The sequence below is a fragment of the Delphinus delphis genome, chromosome 3, assembly GCF_949987515.2.
Source record: "Delphinus delphis chromosome 3, mDelDel1.2, whole genome shotgun sequence".
Taxonomy (NCBI): Eukaryota; Metazoa; Chordata; class Mammalia; order Artiodactyla; family Delphinidae; genus Delphinus; species Delphinus delphis.
Genome location: NC_082685.1, coordinates 141588443 through 141611297, shown reverse-complemented (window position 1 = coordinate 141611297; position 22855 = coordinate 141588443). Strand labels below are relative to the sequence as shown.

General features: G+C 42.4%; 1 protein-coding gene across 1 annotated transcript in view; it reads left to right on the top strand.

Moving 5' to 3' along the window:
* EGFLAM (EGF like, fibronectin type III and laminin G domains) overlaps positions 1-22855 on the top strand; it is a 171449-nt gene that overhangs the window by 58088 nt on the left and 90506 nt on the right. Inside the window, exons 5-6 of the mRNA XM_060007067.1 lie at positions 4411-4528; positions 5732-5867. Of these exons, the coding sequence (XP_059863050.1) occupies positions 4411-4528; positions 5732-5867 (254 nt within the window). The remainder of the gene's footprint in view (positions 1-4410; positions 4529-5731; positions 5868-22855) is intronic.

Sequence of the window (22855 nt, the reverse complement as noted above, 5' to 3'; positions counted from 1 at the left end):
ACTATTCTGAGAGATTCCATTTGGAAGGAGAGATATTGGAGGAAGAAGTGACAGTTAAATCATTGAATCCAACCCCTCTTTTTATGACCCCAACTACTCAGTCCCCTTGACCCTTGCTCTCTTATGCTAATCTACCAGCCTGTCAGCTCAGGAAAAGACACCAGAAAAGACTGGAAATAGTTAGCTTCTGGGAGGGTGACCCTCCACCTCTCAGAATATACCTGGGCTAAAGGTAGCACTGATCTTCAAACAAAAAGATTAGTTGTTTTTTAATCCACATTAAGAACATCTACAAGTGTAGTTTCCCTTGGTTTTCAGTGATCACTTTTAAATTGCAGATACATAAATTTCCATGTTTATAGATAAAATAATTATCTGGTCTTCAGTGTTTATGATAAGAATTTTTTATTTAAATATTATTTAATATTTTTCATTCATGTATTATCCAATTAGAACTTGGTCCCTGGAGTCAAACAAAGCAGGATTCAAATCCCCACTTTGCCGCTTAATAAATATACAGCCTTGAGCAGATCATTCACTTTTCAGAGATTCAGTTTTCTCCTCTGGAAGTGAAAATAAGAGTGACACCTACCTCATAGGCCTGATGGAAGGCTCAGGCTACATATGTTCCTGGAACAGAGAAAACACTCAATAAGTGGTAACTAATGGTAGCTGTATTTGGTATTGGTGCATATCTAATATCTACAGTAATCTATGAAACCACACCACTACCCCTGTACTTCATACAGTGTAATGACATCACAGGAGGAACGATTCTACAGCAAAGGCTGTGAGAGCACTGGGTTGGTTTGAAAGTGTGATTCCGCTTCCTTGGGAAAAACCTGGGAGGGGCAGTTGGGAGAGGAGGGAAACAGGAGTCTTGTATACACCTGGGGCCCCCAGCCTCCTAACCACCCAACTTGAAATGAAACCAGGAGACAGATGGTGGAACTAGGATGCACAGATGGAGAGTATTAGAGCAGGGGTGAGGATGGGGGACAGGGAGCTGTGAAAGCAGGACCATATGTTCAGCAGAGACCCCTTGTGCAGTTATATGTAGGATGCAGTCAGGGGGAGAGAGAAGGAAGGGAAAATTGGAGACAGACACTCTCTTGGAGGCTGTAGAAATGGCCCAAGTAAGGATTCAAGGGAAGCAGAAGAAGGGAACAGGTCTGAAAGGCATGTGGAGGTGGCTGGAGGGAGGTGGGTAAGAGGCAGTCAGTCTTGTCCCTGGGGTTACTAACCGGGGTCTGGGGCAGAGATACAGATGCTGTTAATCAAGTTGGAGGGGTCAGTAGGAGAAGTTGGTTCTCGATGAGGTCATCTGTTTATATCCTACATCTTGGTTTGATTTTTTTCATTCACTCAGTAGTTCATTTATTCATTCATCAAAAAGCACTGCTTGAGCATTTGCTACATGTCGGATAATGCTAAGCTTTGGGATGCCAGAGGAATAAGAACTTGCTTCCTGCCCTCAAGCAGGTGGGGAGAAGATGACCAGTAAACAGACAATTACAGTATAAGGCGAGTGTTGCTATGATTGAGGTACACCAAGGACGCCAGGGAAGCATAGAGGAGGGACGCCTAACAGACTGGGGGCTAGGGGGTCAGAGAAATGAGGTAATGTCTTAGCTGAACTGAGTCATGAAGGATGAGCAGGGGTGAGCCAGGCAGGAGCAGGGAGAAGGACATTCCATGGAGAGGGAGCAGCCAGTTCAAAGGCCCAGAGGCAAGGAATTGAATGGCATAAATGTGAGCCCTGCCAAGTCCTTAAGTATGACTGGAATGTAGAATGTAAGGAAGGGAGATGGCGTGAGATGATGCTGGAAGGATAAACAGGGGGATGCAAAGATGCCATTGTAAGTGGAAGTGACATGATCAGATTTGGGTTCAGGAAAATAACTTAGCAGTGTGGAGTACGGATTGGATGTGCAGGAAGTATTGGTGGCCAAGAGAGTCAGAGCCATTGTCATCATTAGGAGGACTTGGACTTAAATGGCTGTGAGGATAAAACGACATAAACAGATTCAAGTGATACGAAAGAGTATTGGTAACTGATTGAATGGTGGTTAGGGAGGAGGGGTGGTGAACATAGAGAGGGGAGTGTTGAGAATTTCTGGTTTAGGTAATGAGAGAGAGAACACAAAGGGTGAAGCGCTTTTTCATTTTGTTTTTGGTAGTCAGAATAGGGATGGTTAGTTGAGCTTTGGTTATGTTGAACTTGAGTTGCATGGTAGTTGCTGGGTAGAGAAGTTCAAGAGGCAGTCACAAACCCATGTCTGGAGATCAAGAGGCAGGTTAGAGCTGGAGATGGTGGGAGATGTCATTCAAAGGTGCCAGAAGCTAAGGGAGTGGTAGATGAGCTTACCTAAGCAAGGCTACAGAGTGAGAGGAGATGGTGAGGGGTGAGCTTCTGGGAAAGACCAACACCTAAGGGGCCAGCAGAGAATGGGAAGTGGGTGGAGGATACTTGGAAGGAGCAACAAGAGAAGTAGAAGGAGACATGGAGGAGAAGTCACAGTTTCCAAGGAAACCAAGGGATTTCAGAAGCAAGGGTGGGCAACAGTATTGAAAGCTGCAAATAGTCAGGTAAAGATGGAGACATTCCCACTGGGTGGACTGCAGAGTTGTTGTGGTGACTTTGGTAGGAACATCTCAGTTGTTTGCAGTGAGGAGAGGCCAGACAGGAGCAAGTTGAGGAGTGAATAGGAGGTGAGAAGGTAGAGACAACTTCTTTAAGAAGGTTGCATCTCTGGAGAGGGGCACATGCACGGTGGGGAATAATTGATTGTCTAAGATAAGAGAGACTTGAGCACAGTAAATACTTAGGGAAGCATCAGGTAGATAAAGGAGAGGTTGGAGATACAGGAGAAAGAGAGGAGGGTAGACAGATGGAGTTCAGAGGCCAGGAGGTGAACCAAGCCCTAGACCAGTGGTTCACAAACCTGGCTGCCCATATCAGCATCACCTGGGGAACTTAAACTGACACCCAGGCTCTGCCCCCCAGAGGTTCTGATTTAAGTGGTCTGGAGTGGAATCTAGCACTGGTATTTTTTTTTAGATCTTCGAGTGATTCTACCGTGTTTTCAGGGTTAAGAACTACTGTAGTAAGTATTCAATAACTATTTGTTGAATCTTTTTAAAAGTTTTGTCGATCAGTTGATTAGTTCTCCTTAGCAACAATGAATGTTTAATCATTTGCAGAGGATGTTGTGAAGAAATAGAAGACAGGATACATGCTTTCAAGTGGCTTGCGATTCCATGGGAGAAATAGTAATACTTTTTAATATGTATAAGTGCTACTTCAGTGGCACAGCACTTGGTAGGGTAATATCAGTTCTGTGTGGTCAGCTGTCAAGGGGAAGATTTTGGCCTCAGAGAAGGTGGAACCTACGTAAGTGGAGAAAAACAAGGGTTTCACATGCCTAAGACAATAATCATTACAATCCTGTTTCCTGAGGACATCCTTGGTGTCAGCTACTTTACATACATTATCCCAAATGTTGTAACTATGCAAGATAGTTATACATCATCCCCATTTTACAGAGGAAGAAACTAAGGCTCAGGGAATTTAATATCAAGGCCATAGCTAGCAATAAGTGGCAGAGTCAGAATTCAAGCCCAGGACTGACTGATTCCAAAGTCAGTATCCTTTCCACTACAGTGTACTGGGACCAGGGGCACCAGGCTCCCACTTACTATTTGGTACTGTAGTCTCAAGATGGGGCAAGTCATCTTCAGCTGGGACTTTTTGGTCTAGGCTGTTTGTGCAGGTGAAGTTCACACACACTTCCATCGTCAGTCCTAGTGGTTCTCAATGTGGGCGTTGATGAAATCACCAGCAGCCTCACTTGGGAATTAGGAATGCAAATTTTCAGACCCCTTCCCAGATTTACTGAATCTGAAACTTTGCAGGCCAGGCTTAGCAATTTGTTTTAAGAAGCCCTCCTGGTGATTCTGAGGCAGTTTAAAATTTGAGAGCCAAAGTCTTGAGTCCCTACTTTGTGGATATAAATCAAGAACCTCAATTTGCTGTCGTGGCTAGTCCCTGAGCATCTGTGATATGCCAATGGAAAGAAAGAACTGGGGGATTCTAACCCTGGAAAAGATTGTTACCTGAATTCCAGCAGCCTAGTACTCTCACTGAAGAACTCAGATGCTATGAGCGACATGAGTCCCAGTCCTATGACAGTGCATTGATTCCAATAAAGGATAATTCATTAGTCTTGGGAAATATGTCATGGTGTTTTCCTCTTTGCAAATTAAAAAACTTGGCCAATCCTAGAGAAAACAAAACAATCTCCCAAGCAAATTTCACAGGGGCCTCAAGATGCAACCCTCATGAGATTGTCTGGTTTGCCTCAAAAGAACTTCTGATCATTGACACATTTCCTGTTTGGTCATTGACAGGAGGAAGTGATCGGAGATTTGAAACCGGGCACTGAATACCGAGTAAGCGTGGCAGCTTACAGCCAGACTGGCAAAGGGCGGCTTAGCTCTCCTCGGCACATTACCACTTTGCTCCAAGGTAAAATGCGTTCAATTCATTAATAAGAAGAAAGTGATGGGTGCTATTCATTCATTCCTTCATTCAGTATATCAGTGAGGACCTACTGTGTATCAGGCACTGTGCTATGCTAGGCTCTGGGAATTCAGCGGTGAACAAAAACAGGCACAGCCCCTGCCCTCTCAGAACTGAGTGGCGTGGGTCAGGACATTATCTAACTAACGTGTGGCCGCGGATAGTGAGAAGTACTTCCCATGGCGCTGTAAGATCTTCCGTTGTAAGATCCGATATAGGGGTTCGATAAGGACTCCCTGAGGACATGACTGCTAAGTGGGAATTAAGTAAGTGAGAGTTAAGAAGGCGAGGAAGGGGAGTGCGAGAAGAGATCTTAGCGGCCAGCGGAACCCAACAAAGGCTCATTGAGGTGGTCTGCGCTGGACACTGGGGGACAAAAGTGGCTTGAAGACATCGTTGCTCATAGGAGCTCCTTGTGGAGGGAGAGGCACATGGTAGGCAGGTAGATCCAGTGCATCCGAGGTCCGCCCAGCTGGCTCTGGAAGCACTCAGAAGGAGCGCGTTCTCCACCCCAAGGCTCAGGGAGCGTTTCAGAAAGAACCATATCTTTGGCCCGGTGTTTGAAACCTGCATAGGGTTTTGCTAGGAAGAGAAGGCAGAAAAAATACTTCTGGCCGAAGCAATAAAGGAAGGCTGGGAAATGTGAAAGTCTAGATATGAAGATAGTAACAGCAGTTACCTTGGGGTGATAGAATCATTCTACATCTTTACCCATAAGGCTTTTTCCAACTGTCCTACCATTGATATGTATTCTGATGATAGGGGGTAGGAAGGGTACACAAAAGAATTGAAAGTAAGTGACAGTAACGCTAAGCATTTAATTTTCCTTGTAGGTAAACATCAATTCCGACATGCTAACAGAGGTTCTAAAGGGTACACATCATTGTGTGTCCTGGGGTCCATAGTCTGGACACGATGTAGTTGGATTTCCAGCCTGGGGTGCTTGAGGAGAAGGGAAGACCAGCTCTCATTGACAAACCTTCCATGAATCCAGTTGTGATTTTGTGTGTGTGTGTTTGTTTGGTTTGGAGGGTGAGGCAGTTCTGAACAGAGGTGTTTAGGCTGTAGAAAGCACACGTTTTTTTATACATGAAACCTCTCCAGCAGCGAAGACCACAGCCAACTCTAGTTGTTCGCTGTCCTGCCTAGATTCCTGCCTGCTTCCAGGAGCACCTCAGCAGCTGCACGTCACTGTGGTTTCTGATTCCGAGGTGGCCCTATCTTGGAAACCTGGAGAGAGTGAAGGAAGCTCCCCTATTCAGTACTATTCTGTGGAATTCATCAGGTAAGTTAGTGGGTCACATTCAGAAGCCAAACGTACTGACCTCAGTCATTCCAAACACGATAGAAGACTCCACCGCCTGTGAATTTAAGAGACGACAAAGAGGCCTATATTTATACTCTGCCTTGGGCCAGCACCTGTCCCCAGCCCTCTTTGATGGTGGGTCATCTGGTTAACCTGTCTGTACCCACCTGACCTCTTCCCCACTTCCCCGCCACAGTCACACTGTCCTAGGCTCTGAAAACTCCAGAGGGACCCACTGCCAGCCTGCCTGCATTTCAAGCTCAAAACTTGCCTCCCTGGCTTTGAAACATTATGTCTGAAGTATATATTTGATGGTGACGTTTCTCGAGGGAGAGGAAAAAAAACCTTTAAAAACACGTGCAATGCATTGTTGCCTTTGCATCCATATCGCCGTGGGGAAAGTTTCTTGTTTTGGTTTCAGCTTTTTTCTCTTGTCTACCTCTCCAGCTCTCATAGTCAGCTTATCAGTGGCAGAAGAGTGATTAGAAGTTCTTCTAAGAACTTACAGATGTAAAAACCTGGATTCTCAATGCTGCTGTGTAATTTTAAGCAAGAACAAAACCAAAAAAACACCCACCCAACCAATGAGCAAAAGTTATTCCCCAGCTAGGGCTCTTCCTCTGAACTCTAGTTGCAGTTGACTTTTGAATCGAAGCACCTAGCTGATGAAACGACGTTGTTCTCTACATTAAAGGTGATTGGGTTTGTCTGAGGCCGGTTGCTTCATGGATTCGTAAAGCCTTGCTCAGCACCTCATTCCTAGGCTCTCTGAAGCTGAGGCAAAGGATTCTGCCATGATTTCATTAGGTCTGCTTCTGTTTCTTGACTTCCTAGCCTATTTTTTGGTAGTAGATATTTGTTTCTTCAGAGAAGTACTGCACTGAGTCTCTTTAATGCTTGAGTACAGAGCTTGTTTCAGGCAGGACTTATTGAATTGCAAGTGGCAGGATCTTGAAAGAAGATGAGACCGTAATGTATTGGCCCCTATGAGTGTCAAGTCCTGTGACGACTCTAAATTTGGGGAAGACCAGTTCTGTATCGCATCCGCAGTCTGTCTCCATCCATCTCTGTGCTCTGCTCCCCCCTTTATTGGCTTTAGTTTCAGGCTTTTCCAGTATGGTGGCAAGATGGCCACCAGGCACTGAAGGCTTGCTGTCTACTAGCTCAGCTCCCCACTGGAAAGGAGTGGCTCTTTCTCAGGGGACACAGTAGAGTCTCAGTATTCATTCTAGCTGGCCAGGCTCTGGTCCCTCTTCATTCGCTGAGCCAATCACTGCGGCCAAGGAGAAGAGTACACTGACTGGGCAGATACGCGTCATATTCTGAGCTCTGGAACTAAAGACTGGTGGGTCATTCAGGCCTGAAGTACACAGACTGAGAGTTCAAGAGGGTTGGTTCCTCAAAGCGAAGTTGTGCAATTAATGGAAAAGGGAGGAGCAGATGCTGGGAAAATTAAAAAATAAATAAATAAAAGATGCCCCCAGCCAAGCTCCAGACCAATGCCCTTCAGTGAGGATAATCTACAATCCTTTGTTGAACAAATTTGGTAGGCAAAGCCTGGAATGTGTCTGGAGTAGAAAAGATTCTAAGCCTGGTTCCAAAAGTAGTTAAACTGCAACAGTGGAAAGTCCTAAAACTTCAGCTTTCTCATCTGTAAAACTTGGAGTGAAACTTAACATTTCTAATTTACTTGTCTAACATCAGCAAAGCAAAATGTAGTACTTTAAAATTTTGAAAACTGGGCAGTGTTTTTCATAGTAGCCCAGCAGGTCATCTGTGTGACCCTCAGCAAAGATGACGGTTATCATTTACTATTTTATTTTATTATTATTTAATTTTATTTATTTATTTATTTTTCGGTATGCGGACCTCTCACTGTTGGGGCCTCTCCCGTTGCGGAGCACAGGCTCCGGATGCGCAGGCTCAGCGGCCATGGCTCACGGGCCCAGCCGCTCCACGGCATGTGGGATCTTCCCGGACCGGGGCACGAACCTGTGTCCCCTGCATCGGCAGGCGGACTCTCAACCACTGCACCACCAGGGAAGCCCTACTATTTTATTTTTTAACATCTTTATTGGAGTATAATTGCTTTATAGTAGTGTGTTAGTTTCTGCTTTATAACAAAGTGAATCATGAATTTTGTGGTAAAACATGTATTTCTTTCTTAAACTTCAGTCTGGCATATTGGCAAAAGGTGGAAATTGCAGTTTCTTAACCTGTGTGTACAACTGAAAGTAGAAAATGAGATGGATTTAGAGCCAGAACTGGAAGGGAGTGCTTGCTGCTTCCTCTACTGCCAGCAGGGGGCCCTGTGCAAGTCACTTCACCTCTGTAGTCTCAGTGCCTCACATAGTTTAGGGTCCCCAAAAGGAGAGCGTTTTACAAGAACTTGGGTGCAAGTAGTTTATTTTATTTGGAAGCAGGAATGAGAAGGTTGGGTGAGGGATGGAGGACATATGACTGTGTGTTACAGAAGTCACTTCTGCAGGCAATGGGGGCCTCTGTAGGGGCTTAATTCTATGGAGATCTCTCTGGAGCACACAGAATTCCTCTCTAATTTGCCTATCAAAAAGGCAAGAGCAATTTCTCTAATGATTAATGATGTTGAGCATTCTTTCATGTGTTTGTTGGCAATCTGTATATCTTCTTTGGAGAAATATCTATTTAGGTCTTCTGCCCATTTTTGGATTGGGTTGTTTGTTTTTTTGTTATTGAGCTGTATGAGCTGCTTGTAAATTTTGGAGATTAATCCTTTGTCAGTTGCTTCATTTGCAAATATTTTCTCCCATTCTGAGTGTTGTCTTTTGGTCTTGTTTGCAAATCAAAACTACAATGAGATATCATCTCACACCAGTCAGAATGGCCATCATCAAAAAATCTAGAAACAATAAATGCTGGAGAGGGTGTGGAGAAAAGGGAACACTCTTGCACTGCTGGTGGGAATGTGAATTGGTTCAGCCACTATGGAGAACAGTATGGAGGTTCCTTAAAAAACTACAAATAGAACTACCATATGACCCAGCAATCCCACTACTGGGCATATACCCTGAGAAAACCAAAATTCAAAAAGAGTCATGTACCAAAATGTTCATTGCAGCTCTATTTACAATAGCCCGGAGATGGAAACAACCTAAGTGCCCATCATCGGATGAATGGATAAAGAAGATGTGGCACATATATACAATGGAATATTACTCAGCCATAAAAAGAAACGAAATTGAGCTATTTGTAATGAGGTGGATAGACCTAGAGTCTGTCATACAGAGTGAAGTAAGTCAGAAAGAGAAAGACAAATACCGTATGCTAACACATATATATGGAATTTAGGGAAAAAAATGTCATGAAGAACCTAGGGGTAAGACAGGAATAAAGACACAGACCTACTGGAGAACGGACTTGAGGATATGGGGAGGGGGAAGGGTATGCTGTGACAAAGTGAGAGAGAGGCACGGACATATATACACTAACAAACGTAAGGTAGATCGCTAGTGGGAAGCAGCCGCATAGCACAGGGAGATCAGCTCGGTGCTTTGTGACCACCTGGAGGGGTGGGATAGGGAGGGTGGGAGGGAGGGAGACGCAAGAGGGAAGACATATGGGAACATATGTATATGTATAACTGATTCACTTTGTTATAAAGCAGAAACTAACACACCATTGTAAAGCAATTATACCCCGATAAAGATGTTTAAAAAAAAAAAAAAAAGGCAAGAGCCATTTATGCGCTGGCTTCTGTCCTCTTTTTGTTGATTGAACGTTTCCCCCCGAGGTACAACTTCCCACCCTTCTAGGCTCTGCTGGCCCTTGGATTAAGGAGGCAGGTCCAGGGAAGAAGGAGGAGTGTTGTGAGCACGGCATGTGCTTGAGGTTCGATGCTGGTCTTGCGAGGCAAGTTGAGCTCACATGAAACTCTCCACATGACAGCCGCAGCTGAAATCAGAACTGGGAGAAGGGGAGGTGACACAGGCCCCAGAGGCATTGACGACAATGTCCTTACAATGCAAAATATGGGTGATAACTTCTTGCAGCCTTATAGCGTGTCCTCATTAGGAGGATCAAGTGAAATCACATATGAGAAACAGCTTTCTACAAAGCTCTTTTGACATGTACATGTCAAAAACCAAGCTAAGGAAAAGGAGGTATATATGGGTGTTATGTACCTACATTTAACAATTTTAATTCTTCTCCAACAAAAATACATCTTAACATTCAAACCTCTAACATTTGAGGGACTCAGACCCTAAATTCTTATGTATAAATATTTTAAAAGTATATACCATTTTAACAAACTGTTAAATATTTGTTATATCTGTTTATCTTAACAAATATACCTCTACAGTGTCCTGGAGACATTGTAGATGTCTTCATATTTAGAACTCTTGGATATCTTGGTGTTCCAAATGGAACATGGTAGCATAAGGAAAGCCAGCTCCTGGCTCCAGCCCCTATACTAGGAATTCTGCTCCTGCTATCTCTTCCAGAATATGTAACCTCGGTCAAGTTATTTAATCTCAGGACCTCCATTTCCTCATCTGTAACATCAAGTTCATGTGACCCTCATAGCAGGGTTATTGTTCATAGCCTTCATAAAGTGTTTATACATAGTAGACATTCAATAGCTGTTTATTTCCTTCCCTCCCTACCACTCTTGCCCCTTTACAAAGAAAGAAATTGGGACTCAATTGCTTAAGTTGCTTTGCCAAGGTAAAATGACTGGTTAGGGACAAAATTAAAATTAGAACTGAACTCTCTCGACTTCCAGCCCGGTGCTCTTTCTACAAAACCCCATGTCCCCTTCATGTCTGTGACCGGCCTTCAGAGATGGAATGCTGGACTCCGCCCACCTGGAGCGCTGCTGGCTGGGGAAACGGGAAGCCTCATCTTAGGCTGCTGTTGGCTGTTACTCCAGAAAGGAAGCTCTCGCAGCATTTAATGTTTGGCTGCAAAATAAATCCCCACATTCGTTTGTAAACATCTCAGAGTCTATCCCATTTCAGTTGAGAGCCTGAGGATATGTGTTTAAAGAGAGCTTTCCTGGGCTCTAAATCAGAAACTGCAGTCAGTGTGAAAAGCTTTGGGGGCCTACAGTTATCTATTTTTCCCAGAGAGGGCTGTTTAATGTTTAACATTGAATTCTTTTTGCCCAGATGCCTACTGTGTACACAAACACCTGTGACAGGTCTCTGGGTGAGCCAAAAGTGTCTTTTCCTATCCCAGAGGCAGGCCTTTGACAGGCCAAGGCTAGGAAATTGTAGAAATCAGTGTATTGCCAGAAGTTCTCCTCAGATGTCACCCACCTGAATGTGAAGTTCTTGTCTGAGTTCTGTCGCTGGATTAGGTTCCAGTCCTCTGTCTTGGTAGGTGCTTATTCATCAGTTGCCCTTATTCAGTGAGGATGATGGTGTCAAAGGCGTTGTTGGGAAATAGTCTCAGAAAACTTTTAAGGAACTATGTAACTGGCTAATAAGAGATTAACCTGAAAAATTACACTAGACCAGGGTGTGGGGTACTGACTGCTTACTCGCTAGTGTTGTTCATATTTTGGGTGGACATTCCATGTGTTTGTGATGCTGTCTTAGGCCATGGGCTTAGGACTAAGCAAATTTTTGTTCTTCTTCCAGCTTCTGCCTCCTGTAAAATGGAGGATGCCCACAGGGTGAGCACCTTGAAAGGGTGCTCTCAGTGATTGTATCAGAGAGTAGACTTGGTCTCTGGCTCAGGCAGGATGAGAGTAATCTTCATAATTTCTCCCGAAGTTGGCCTGGGGACTATTCATCAACTTCCTTATTTACAGTAGATTTAAAATTTTTAATCAGTGTAGAAAAGATTTGAAGAGGCAAATTCTAAGTAAGCCTGCAAGCTGTAACATATTTCGCAATGTTTTTAAAACTTTTTCTTCCTGCTTTTCTAAAACAGAAAAAACATACATTCGAAGTAGGAAGAATATATATGTATATATTTTTTGCCTGCTGTTGGGTCTTCGTTGCTGCACGCGGGCTTTCTCTAGGTGTGGCGAGCGGGGGCTACTCTTTGGTCCACGGGCTTCTCATTGTGGTGGCTTCTCTTGTTGCAGAGCACGGGCTCCAGGTGCGTGGGCTTCAGTAGTTGTGGCACGTGGGCTCAGTAGTTGTGGCTTGCGGGCTCTAGAGCGCAGGCTCAGTAGTTGTGGCACACCGGCTTAGTTGCTCCGCGGCACGTGGGATCTTCTCGGACCAGGGCTCGAACCCGTGTCCCCTGCATTGGCAGGCGGATTCTTAACCACTGCGCCACCAGGGAAGTCCCAGGAAGAATATTTTATTTCTAAAGTGATACTGGAAATTTCTTTGTGGGCAACAATCTTAGTGTTCATTAAAATAAGAACCAAGCATAAATATAGCTACCTATGTTTTAAAATATTTTGTCTATAAATATCTGAGAAACTTTCCTCCTTCTGCCTAAGAATTTCCCCAGGGTAAGTGCTTTTCTCATAAGTGAAAAATATATACTATGGTGGCAATGAAAACCCGAAGGCCTGGACACATAGTCCTTACCAGTAATGTTTCCATTGGGGTGCTGTGTTCCATATATGCTATCTATCAGGTTGGTTAAAGGTGAAAATAGTTCTCATTCAACTTACCTATACAGTTGAGTCCCCTGCACATGAATGAGTTCCGTTCTGAGAGCACATTTGTTAAGTCCAATTTATTCGTAAGTCCAACAAAGTTATCCTAGGTACCCAACTAACACAATCAGCTATATAGTACTGTACTGTAATAGGTTTATGATACTTTTCACACAAAGAATACATAAAAAACAAACACAAGAAATGAATAAAACATTTCTTAATCTTACAGCACAGTACCTTGAAAAGTCCAGTAGTACCAGCTATATCACTGCTGCCTTAACACTTGCTTCCGGACATCCTGGGCTTGAAATAAAGATACTGTACTACTGTCTCTATACAGTACTGTACGGTTAAGTACACAAAAGCACAACCACTTGCAGAGGATGCACGCATGTGACAATGTACTCCAGACACATGAACTAACTGACATGATTGGACAAGCGAATGCACGTTCGCATCTTTGAAAGTTCCCAACTTGAAGGTTCGTATGTAAGGGACTTACTGTAGCTTTTCTGTAGGTGTAACCTGATTGGTTAAAACTGCTTCAGAGTTTTGTAGTGTCAGTTGTTGGAAAGGGCAGATTAAAGCTTTCAGTGGCAATTTTTAATAAAAAGTCCACCAAGGCTAATTTTGGGTGCATGTGAAAGTTCAAAATATTTCTGTGTGTTTTAGGGATAAGTCAAGAAATGATCTCTAAATCTCAGCCCAAGACACTAATACTAAAAATACGAAAGAGCAATGCTTCCTTTCTTTTCCCTTTCACACCTTTCTGCCTAAATAATTCCCTGGTCCCTTGCAGATGCCTTCCATAATAAGACTTGCAAAATTCATCTTCATGCAGAGCTGCTTTTAAGCTGATTGCAATGTCTACGTATTGGTTTTACTTGAGAATCTCAAGGTCATGCACACCTGGGTGGTGCATTGAAATTATTATTTCAAAATAATTTTGAAAATTATTTTACAAATTGATATTTTTGTCAAAAGGCATCTGTCTTTCCATCCCATCATCAGCCTACAAGTAACAAATGAATTTAATTAGTTTCCTCCTAAGAAGTGACCCTGCAAAGGCTGTTACTGACATGAAGATCAAGTGTGGGATTCAGAGCGGAAGCTGAACGGATTATGGATTTTCCTTGAACAGTTTTAAGGGATGATGTGATATGACTTATGGTCAAGGGCACAGGCTATGAAAGTTAAAGAAGTGTTTCATTCAGAATCGAGACTTACAGTCCAATGCTTGGTATCGTCTCTCAGGTTTAAGTTTGTCCAAATGTGGAATCAGAAGACACAGCTCTGAGCTGGCCTCTAATCCTGGGGACAAATGGCTTGATTCCAGTTTTAAGCTTCCTTACATATGAAATAAGGCTGGACTGCTTGACCTCTAAAATCTGGTGGCTCTGATTTTCTGTCCTCGTGACAAAGGTGAGGAAGTATAGGTGGTTTACTACACAGGGCTCTGGACCTGTCTTCCTGGCCCAACCCTTGCCTCCACCACTTTTAAACCATAAGGTTTTAGTTGCATTATTTAACTTCTCTGTGCCTCAGACAGAAGAATGGGGATAACGATTTACTTACCTCATCGAGTTGTTGTGAGATAAAGCGAGTTGATGCACACGAAATGCACAGAATAGCACCTGTTATACAGTAAATGCTCAATCAATGCAAACTGTTCTTATTAAGGCTTTTATGATAGGTCTTTCCTGCTTTCCTTTATAGCCATGTTCTTTCTTGGCTAAAGGTCTTTATGCTTGCTATACTCTGCCAGGATATATCTTCTACTTCTTTACCTAGTTAACTCTTGGTCATCCTTCAGTTCCCCTGCTTAAGTACCACTTCCTCCAGGAAGCCTGCCCTGAACCCTGCCCACCACCTCAGACTAGGTTAGGTACACCTGCGACACTTACTAGCAACACTCAGCACACTTGTAGTTCATTACTTGTTCGAAGTCTGTCCTCCGTGCCGGGACATGAGGGCAACGTCTTGACTAGCTCCCTTCTGTGGAATATGGCACCTACATGAAGTAAACATAGCACGCATCAAGTAGGTGCTGGAGAACATTTGGATACAGGCAGTCATGTGATTGCATCCAGAGAGTGACAGCTAGCTGCCCCCTTGCGCAAGATCCTTGACCTCTCTGAGCCTTACTTCCCTTGGCTGGAAAGTAGGGATGATAATCGTGGATACCTCGGGAGGGTTGTGAAGAGAAATAGATGTCTGTACAGTACTTAGAAGAGTGGCTTATGGAAGAATATTTTTAAGTGTCAGTTCTTTTCCTTACCCTGAGCCCCGTGGTAATGGAAACGTATTGCCCTACTAGTCACAGGAGATGGAATGAATCCTTTACCGCTAATTTCCAAGGCCACAGCAGTAACCAATATCATTCCTTACAAACTGCAGAAATAAAAGGCAGACAGAATCCAACCTGGATCTGCAAGCACGTCCCCTTTCCTTCCCCCTGACCCAAAGTTACTTATTGCTTTTGTTTTCTCATCATAAAAGGGATAGTGGTATGTGGTAAAGCTTCAGATAATACCCAATGTGTAAGACTAACTTGAAAGCTACCCTTGCGGTTTTATTTCGTATTGAATGATAACTTGTGTTTCGGAGCCCTTCATACCTGCAAGTGAATTGCCAACTTTTTTCATAGCGTTTTACTAGAACTTATAGCAATAACTGGGCAAATGGCTGCAATATTTAACAGTGATGTAGCCCTGTGTTGGTTTTCCTGCCGCCCAAAATTATAGAGCTTGATATATTTAAAGAATCGTTCTTATACAATTAATCAATTTTGAGGAGAATGGGAAAAAACAGCAACAAAAATCTCCCTTTCTTTTCAAGAAATTGTTTAGGAAGTTGTGCTGTTTAAGTATAAGCCTTCCTTACGGCCAACAATAGAATTAGAAATAAGCAAAAGTGGGCTTGTTTGGGTGTCAGCTGACATTGCATATTAACAAGTGGTGTTTTGTGAAAAATTCCTTTTTCTTACCTTTAGTTTCCAAATTGAAAATCTCAGAACCACTTTCCAGAGTGGTATGTAGTCCCAGAAATTCTGGTAGCCATCCAGTTCCTCCATTCAGGCTCAAATGGAAGGGCGATTCTGAATGTTTTTGCAGAAGTTTGACCTACAGTTCTGCAAATTGATCCCTTAAAGCTTCAGTCCCTCCTACCGTGAGCTTTCCTGATGTAATATCCCTGGTCAGACTGATGGGAGTTGACACAAATTGAATTCTTGTGTACCCGTGTTGGGAGCCATTTGTAAACTGTAAATGAAAGTGTGCTCTCCAGTTGCCCCATCAGGGACAAATTGCTAGCTGAGCTTATCATTACCCCATTCTATCCATCTGTTTGTCATTTGGTTGGGTGGAACCAATTCATTAATAAAGAAATACGGCTGGAAGCTGCAGGTCAAATAATACATCTTTCTTTTTTCTTTTTTTCTTAACTGTGATTACTTAGTGCTTTTGGACTGCCTCTGCAATTCATTTTAGTATAGAGCAAATCCTGCATAACACCAAGTCTGTAAAATTGAGAGAAACTCGGAGGCCTTTCTGAGCATGAGGTTTTCTTTCACTCCTGGCGTATTTACCCTGGATAACTATGGGATCTTAAAGCAGGGTGCTTACCCTGCAGTCTGTGGATCCCCAAGGGGCTCATGGATGGAAGGCGAGGGGTCCCTGAACTTCGTTGGACAAAAATTACGCTCTTAGTTTTACCGACTGAAATGTAATGTTTTCTTCAAATATGAATGTAATCAACGAACTGCAGTGGCATTAGCAATTCCTGTGACTTTGTCACTATTAGAATCACAGATATGTTCTTATCCCATTACAATTGTTGCACATATCTCAAAATACCAGTTATGGTTATCACTACTATGAAATTATTAAATCCATTGCTAAGTATTGTTATTTAATGTGTTAATGAAGAAGTATGTATATTAATATATCATAATTTTTTATTGTTTTCATAATTGTTTCTAGTATAACTGGTTTCCTTTGTGATCCTATGCATTTTATGCATTTAAAAATATTATTCCAAGAAGGGATTCACAGATTTCTGCAGACTGTCAAAGTAGCACAAACAAGGTTAAAGACTGTTGTCTTAAACAGTTTTTTTTTTTTTTTTTTTTTTGTCTGCATTGGATCTTCATTGCTGCGCGCACGCTTTCTCTAGTTGTGGCAAGCAGGGCCTACTCTTCATTGCGGTGCGCAGGCTTCTCATTGTGGTGGCTTCTCTTGTTGCGGAGCACTGGCTCTAGGCGTGTGGGCTTCAGTAGTTGTGGCACGCGGGCTCAGTAGTTGTGGCGCACGGGCTTATTTGCTCTGCAGCATGTGGGATCTTCCCGGACCAGGGCTCGAACCCTTGTCCCCTGCATTGGCAGGTGGATTCTTAACCACTGTGCCACCAGGGAAGTCCAAGACTGTTGTCTTAGACCAGGGGTTGGCAAATTTTTCTGCAGGGTCAGGTAGTAAATATTTTATGCTTTGCCAGCTATGTGGTCTTTTTCTCAACTATTGAGCTCTGCCCTTGTAGCAGGAAAGCAGCCTAGACAATACCTAAACAAATAGTTGTGGTTGTGTCTCAATAAAACTTTATTTACAAAAACTGGCAGGCAGCTGAAGTTTGCTACCTGCTGGTTTAGGGCATTGTGTTACTGCTAACGTCTAAGTTTGAAGATATTTGAATTCAGCTCAATTCACCCTTTACTGGATACTTACTATGTGCATGCATTCACCCAAACATGTATGTATTGAGTATCTTCCATGTGCAAAGCATGTGCAAGAGATTTCGGGGTGAATCAGCTATTGCCTCTGCATGGACAGTCCAGTGGGGAATGCAGGTGAGCAGAGTCCAGAGCTGTGAGTGTTGCGGGCAGGGGTGGGGGCCAGGGGCCTAGAGGAACACAGCCTTGACATCTAACCCAGTTTTGAAGGAATCTGGGAAGGCTTCTTACAGGAACTAAGGAGGACATATCAGCAATAACCAGGCACAAGGGGAGGGAGGAAGCAGTGTGAAAAGGCTCAGGCCACAAGAAGCTGCTCAAGCAGTGGCTTGGAGGCAAAAAGGAAATGTTCTTGGACTTGCTTAGAAGCCTGGAGCTCTGTGTAGTGAGAGATAAGGCTGGGTAGGTAAGCAAGGTTTGGAGCAGGAAAGCCTTTATAAAGGATCTCCTTTTGTCCTGACAGGAATAGGGAGCTATGGGAAGGGTTAAGCAGAAAAGGAATTGATCGTATTTGCATTTTGAAAGATCATGCAGACATTCCAAGGAGCATGGAAATGAATAAGACAATCAGCATGTTAATGCGCTCACAGCCTAGTAGGGAAGACAGAAATATACAATTCCATTAGAAGGTGGTATATTCAGTGTAATGGTAGAATCAGATTTAAGCGGTAGGAGGACCCAGAGAAGAATCTTTTCAATTCTGTGTCTGAAATGATGCTTAGAAGGAATAACATGAAGGAAAATATTGAAGGAAGGAGCCTCCAAATAATCCAAGGTCCTCCAGAAAACATTAAACCATGGAATGCTAGGTCCCATACCGAGGGAGGGAGGACGCACATATCTCTGGTTGTACTGTAATTAGGCTTTTGGTCCCCTTCATCTCAGGCTTATAGAGTGGCCTCCACTGTCAAGGCCATTCGGATGTTCTGTGGATCCCCAAGAGGGCTGTTTTCTGCTCCAACGAGTTCCTCTCTCAGAAGTATTTTCTTAGCCGGATTTAACCATTCCTAGCCCAGTTTCCTAGTTCATGTCTGTAACGTGCTTGAATATGACTCCCCACCTCAGCTTGAACTTTCTAGAGAAGGGGTTCTCAGCCCGTGGGCTCATTAGAAGGTAAAGAAATCTGCTGAGGGGGTCCTGACCAACAGGTTTTCAAAAGTAAAATGAAACAGAAAAGAAAGTTTCAGAAGGCATCACACGTAATAAAAATAAGAATTATTTCGTGAAACTCGTGTTTCAGCTGTGTGTGTGTATTTGTGGTGCGTACCGGGTCACAGTGTTCGATGTATGTCTTATCGTGGACCATTCACAAATGTTGAAACACAGTGCTCTAGAGAATGATGTATCTAGAGCATACTTGGAGTTTCACAGGCTGCATTTCCACTTTATGAACATTTGTCTGTAAGTCATACATTTGTCTTCATGGCTGAAAAAATCTGTTTTCTTTATTCTTGGAGTTCTAGAGTTGGAAGCACCCTCTAAGGTATTCTAGAAGGAAAACCTCTTGTCCAGTGTTTTTCAAATTATGGGTCACAACACTTCAGTGGGTGGTGAAATCAACTTAGTGGGTTCTTATCAGAATTTTTAAAAAAAGAAGAAAAGAAAGGAAAAGAAGAGGAAATAGCAAAGGGAATAACGTAGTATGGATAAGTATTTTTTCTTGAAACTTTTCTTTCAGTTTTGTACTCACATGTGAGCCATATACGTATAGTATACATATATGAATAGGTATATTGGGTTGCTATACAAAAATGTATTTCCTACTGTGAGTTGAGTGAAGTCCAACCTTCTTACTGTGTTCAGGAAGTAGCTGGTTACATTTCTGATGGATGGCTACCCAACCTCTGCTTCAAGACAGCTGCTGATGCAGAGCTCAGCCCTTTCGTGCAGTTGGCTTTGTTGTCAACCATTCCTAATTACCATCAAAGGGTCTTCTTTATAACGCACTGCCATTGGCTTCCCTGTAAGGAGCCATTGGGCCTCCTAGTCCGATATGGAAAACACAGAAGGCATCGTCCCCATCTTCATTTGACTGTCTATCTCCTATCTAACGACACTGGCATATGTTCACTATATCCTCTCTACCCCAAGCCAATCCATACCAGCCCTTTGAACTCTGCCTCAAGTGGAGATGGGTCTAGAGCACTTCTGCCAAGTGATCAACCTAGAAAACCACTTTTTCCTAGGATATGGACACTAGGCCTTTTCCACAGCAGGTAGTCCAGAGGATTCATATTGAGTTTGTGATCAATGCCCCCTGCCTTCCCCATAGATCTTTGCCACACCAGGTTTTCTCTGCTTTATTTCTATGCCATCGGCTTTTTAAAAAACCTAATATAAGATTTTACATTTATCATTTGAGTTGGCTTTGCCCTTGTGTTTCTGCACACGGAGGTCATTTTGACCTTTTATTCTGTCATGAATGTCTTGTGAGGTCACGTCCCAAGCAACTATTTGCATTTCCTAAAGTTCTTCTTTTTCAGATAGTTTGTTAGTGTATATAAATGGAACTGACTTTTGTATTTTTTTTGTATCTTGCAACTTTATTGAATTTGTTCATTAGTTCTAACAGTTTTGGGGTGGCGTGTTTAAGGTTTTCTATATGTGATACCATGTCATCTGCAAACACAGACAATTTAAGTTCCTCCTTTCCAATTTGGATGGTGTTTATTTCCTTTTCTTGTGTAATTGCCCTGGCCAGGACTTCTAGTAGTAGGTTTCTTAGAAGTGGTCAGAGTGGGCACATTTGTTTACCCTTGTTCCTGATATTAGAAGAAAATTTTTCAGCTTTTCACTGTTGAGTGCTAGCTGTGGGCTCGTCATATATGGCCTTTGTTATGTTGAGGTAAATTCCTTCTATACCTAATTTGTTGAGAGTTTTTATCGTGAAGGGATGTGGAATTCTGTCAAATGCTTTTTCTGCATTTATTGAGACGGTCCTCTGGTTTTTTTCTTTCATTTTGTTAATGTGGTGTATCAGATTTATCGATTTGACTATGTTGCATCCCAGGGATAAATTCCACCTGATCACGTAAGATCATTTTAATGTGCTGTTGAATTTGGTTTGCTAGTATTTTTTCTATTTCTGTGAAAAATGCCATTGGAATTTTAATAGGGATTGCATTGAATATGTAGATTGCTTTGGGTAATATGGACATTTTAACCACACCTCGAAGGTATCACCTACAATTTCTACTTACAGTTTTTTCAAGTTAAAAATCTAAAGTCACTTGCAAAGTTATCTGACTACAAACTCATTCTAGAATTTTATAATCTTCTTTTCACTCTTTTACAGTTGGCTTGCTTTCACTTAGTTCAAAGGCAATTATGTTTTAGTGGTTCAGCTTTACCAAGTCTTTCAAAACCATTAAACATAGCTATCACTTATATTTTTTACTCATATTCACTAGTTTATATAATATGGCATTAAATAACATAATTACAATAACAAACATGAAAGTCATAAATAAATTTAGAAATAAACACAATGGACTCTTGATAAGCCAACAGCTGAATTAGTGGGAACTAATGAGGATCATTGGTTAATCTAACAAACTGGTAGAGGCTGACAAGGAAAGCTTTGACTGTGTGATATGCAGAGGTACTGTATATTCATTTACCTACTTACTTATGGCTAATGTTTTTATATATTATACCCATCTTTTATATAGGTTAATTGATCATTCATGTTAGGAACCCATATTATTTATGCTCTTTGGATATTCCACACTATATTTTACATGTAGTTGGTGCTTAATTTATCCACATTCATACATAGAGCTAATGCTGCACTCATCTCTTCTCCACCCAGAGATGCCCTATTCCTCTTCAGTTATCACAACTCAAATATATTTGAAATCTAGCTTAAATTCTTCCTGGTCTCATATACGTTCCCCAGGATGCCAGTTCACATTGACCTGTTCAGATATGGCTCTTGAAATATGCAACTTTGCACTGGCTTCCTAATGGTCCTTAGATATATTATCTGCCAATTAGATTATAAATTCCCTGAGAATGGAATTGTGTTTATAGTTCCTTAGAGCCTCCCAGAATATAACTTCTGTGATGGATTCATGGTTGAAATCATTAATCACTTGCCAACTGAATAGCCCAAGGCAGTCACCTACTGGGTTTGATGGTACCAAGAAAAATGATTGTCCACTAAGGGTGAACTTGGCCATAGTTGAGGTGATCAAAATGCCACAAGAAAGGGAAGAAAACAGAAAAATATACCACCCTGTGGTATTATGACTTTGGATAAATTATTTTCCTTCAGTGTCCACGTGGGTAGAATGAGAGAATGGACTAGACAGTGACTCTAAAAGTTTTGGGATCATGATTATCTTTGAGAATCTGATAAGAAGCTGAGGACGCTTTTCTTAGGAAAATGAAGTTCACACATAGAATCTTGCACGTAATTTCTGAGAGCCCTCAGACACTTGGACCAAACAATCTCTAAGACTCCTGATAACCAGGCTGGATGCTAATACTGCCAGTGGTAATGCTTCCTCCCACCAAAATGAACCAGTGGGTGTTTTGATTACTTGAATCAGCTAACTGGGTTTTGAACAGTCACTGCTGACCGAATTGTATCTGTCCCACCTGAACTCCCCCACCCAACCACCTTCCAAAGGTGTCCTACTGACCTTCTGAGATATAGGATGCACCACCCAACCCTATCCCACTACTTGGAAAAGTTTTTGAGAGCCTGCCCTACCGGTGGCTGCCCGTCTTTACCTGGGACGGCTGCACTTTCTTAGGCTGCTTCTTCCCCTCTAGGCTTTTCCTGGTTGGGGAAATTGGGAGGCTAGTGTTGCTATGGTGATTTGACTGGCAACTTTGTAGTTAGGATGATTTTCTTTAGTGAAAAAAGATAAAGTTATTGTTTGAGGCTGAACTAAGACAATGCTTTTGCCTGATTCTCTCTCTCTCAACCTTGCCTTTGCACTTTTGTACCTCAAGAGACTCTAAAAACATTTAAATGCAAAACCCATGACAAAATCAGGGGCAAAATGTTAAAGGTTTTGGACTGGTATTCAATCTACATGAGCTTTCCTCTCTCACTGTATATAATGTAATTAAATGTTAATGATGTCAATCTCTTATTCGCTGAAAGCTTTCTTTCTTGCATTAAATGAGCAAATAGAAAATAATCTCTTTTTTTGTGGGGGATGGGAAGCTGTAATTTTTTACATGAAAATTGTTGCAGATATTTGCAGGTAGCCCTGGGTAGACAGTGGCACATTCTGAGAGCAGTGACAGGTCCTTTCCTCTATAAATGCCACAAGAGAAACTTAGCAAAGGATAACAGGAGAGTTTTATCTACAGATCATATCTTTCCTGACTTTACTGTTAGGCATCCCTGTGGCTTTCCTCTGTGAAGCGATTTTGTTCTAATTTCAGTTTGTAAATGTGTTTCCTTCCACTCACGAGGTTTTCTCTTTGATGACAAAGTTAGTTTACATGAGAAACCCATCTTTAGGGAAAGGATACCGAGAAAGAGAAAGGAGCCCTACATCCTACAGTGGACATGCTTGTGACCTCTGCTTCTCCAAACACATGAATTCTTGTGAGATATGGGCCCCATAAACTCCTCATCAGCACGGTGAGCCCAAGGAAGCATCTTTTGCTGGGCTTAAG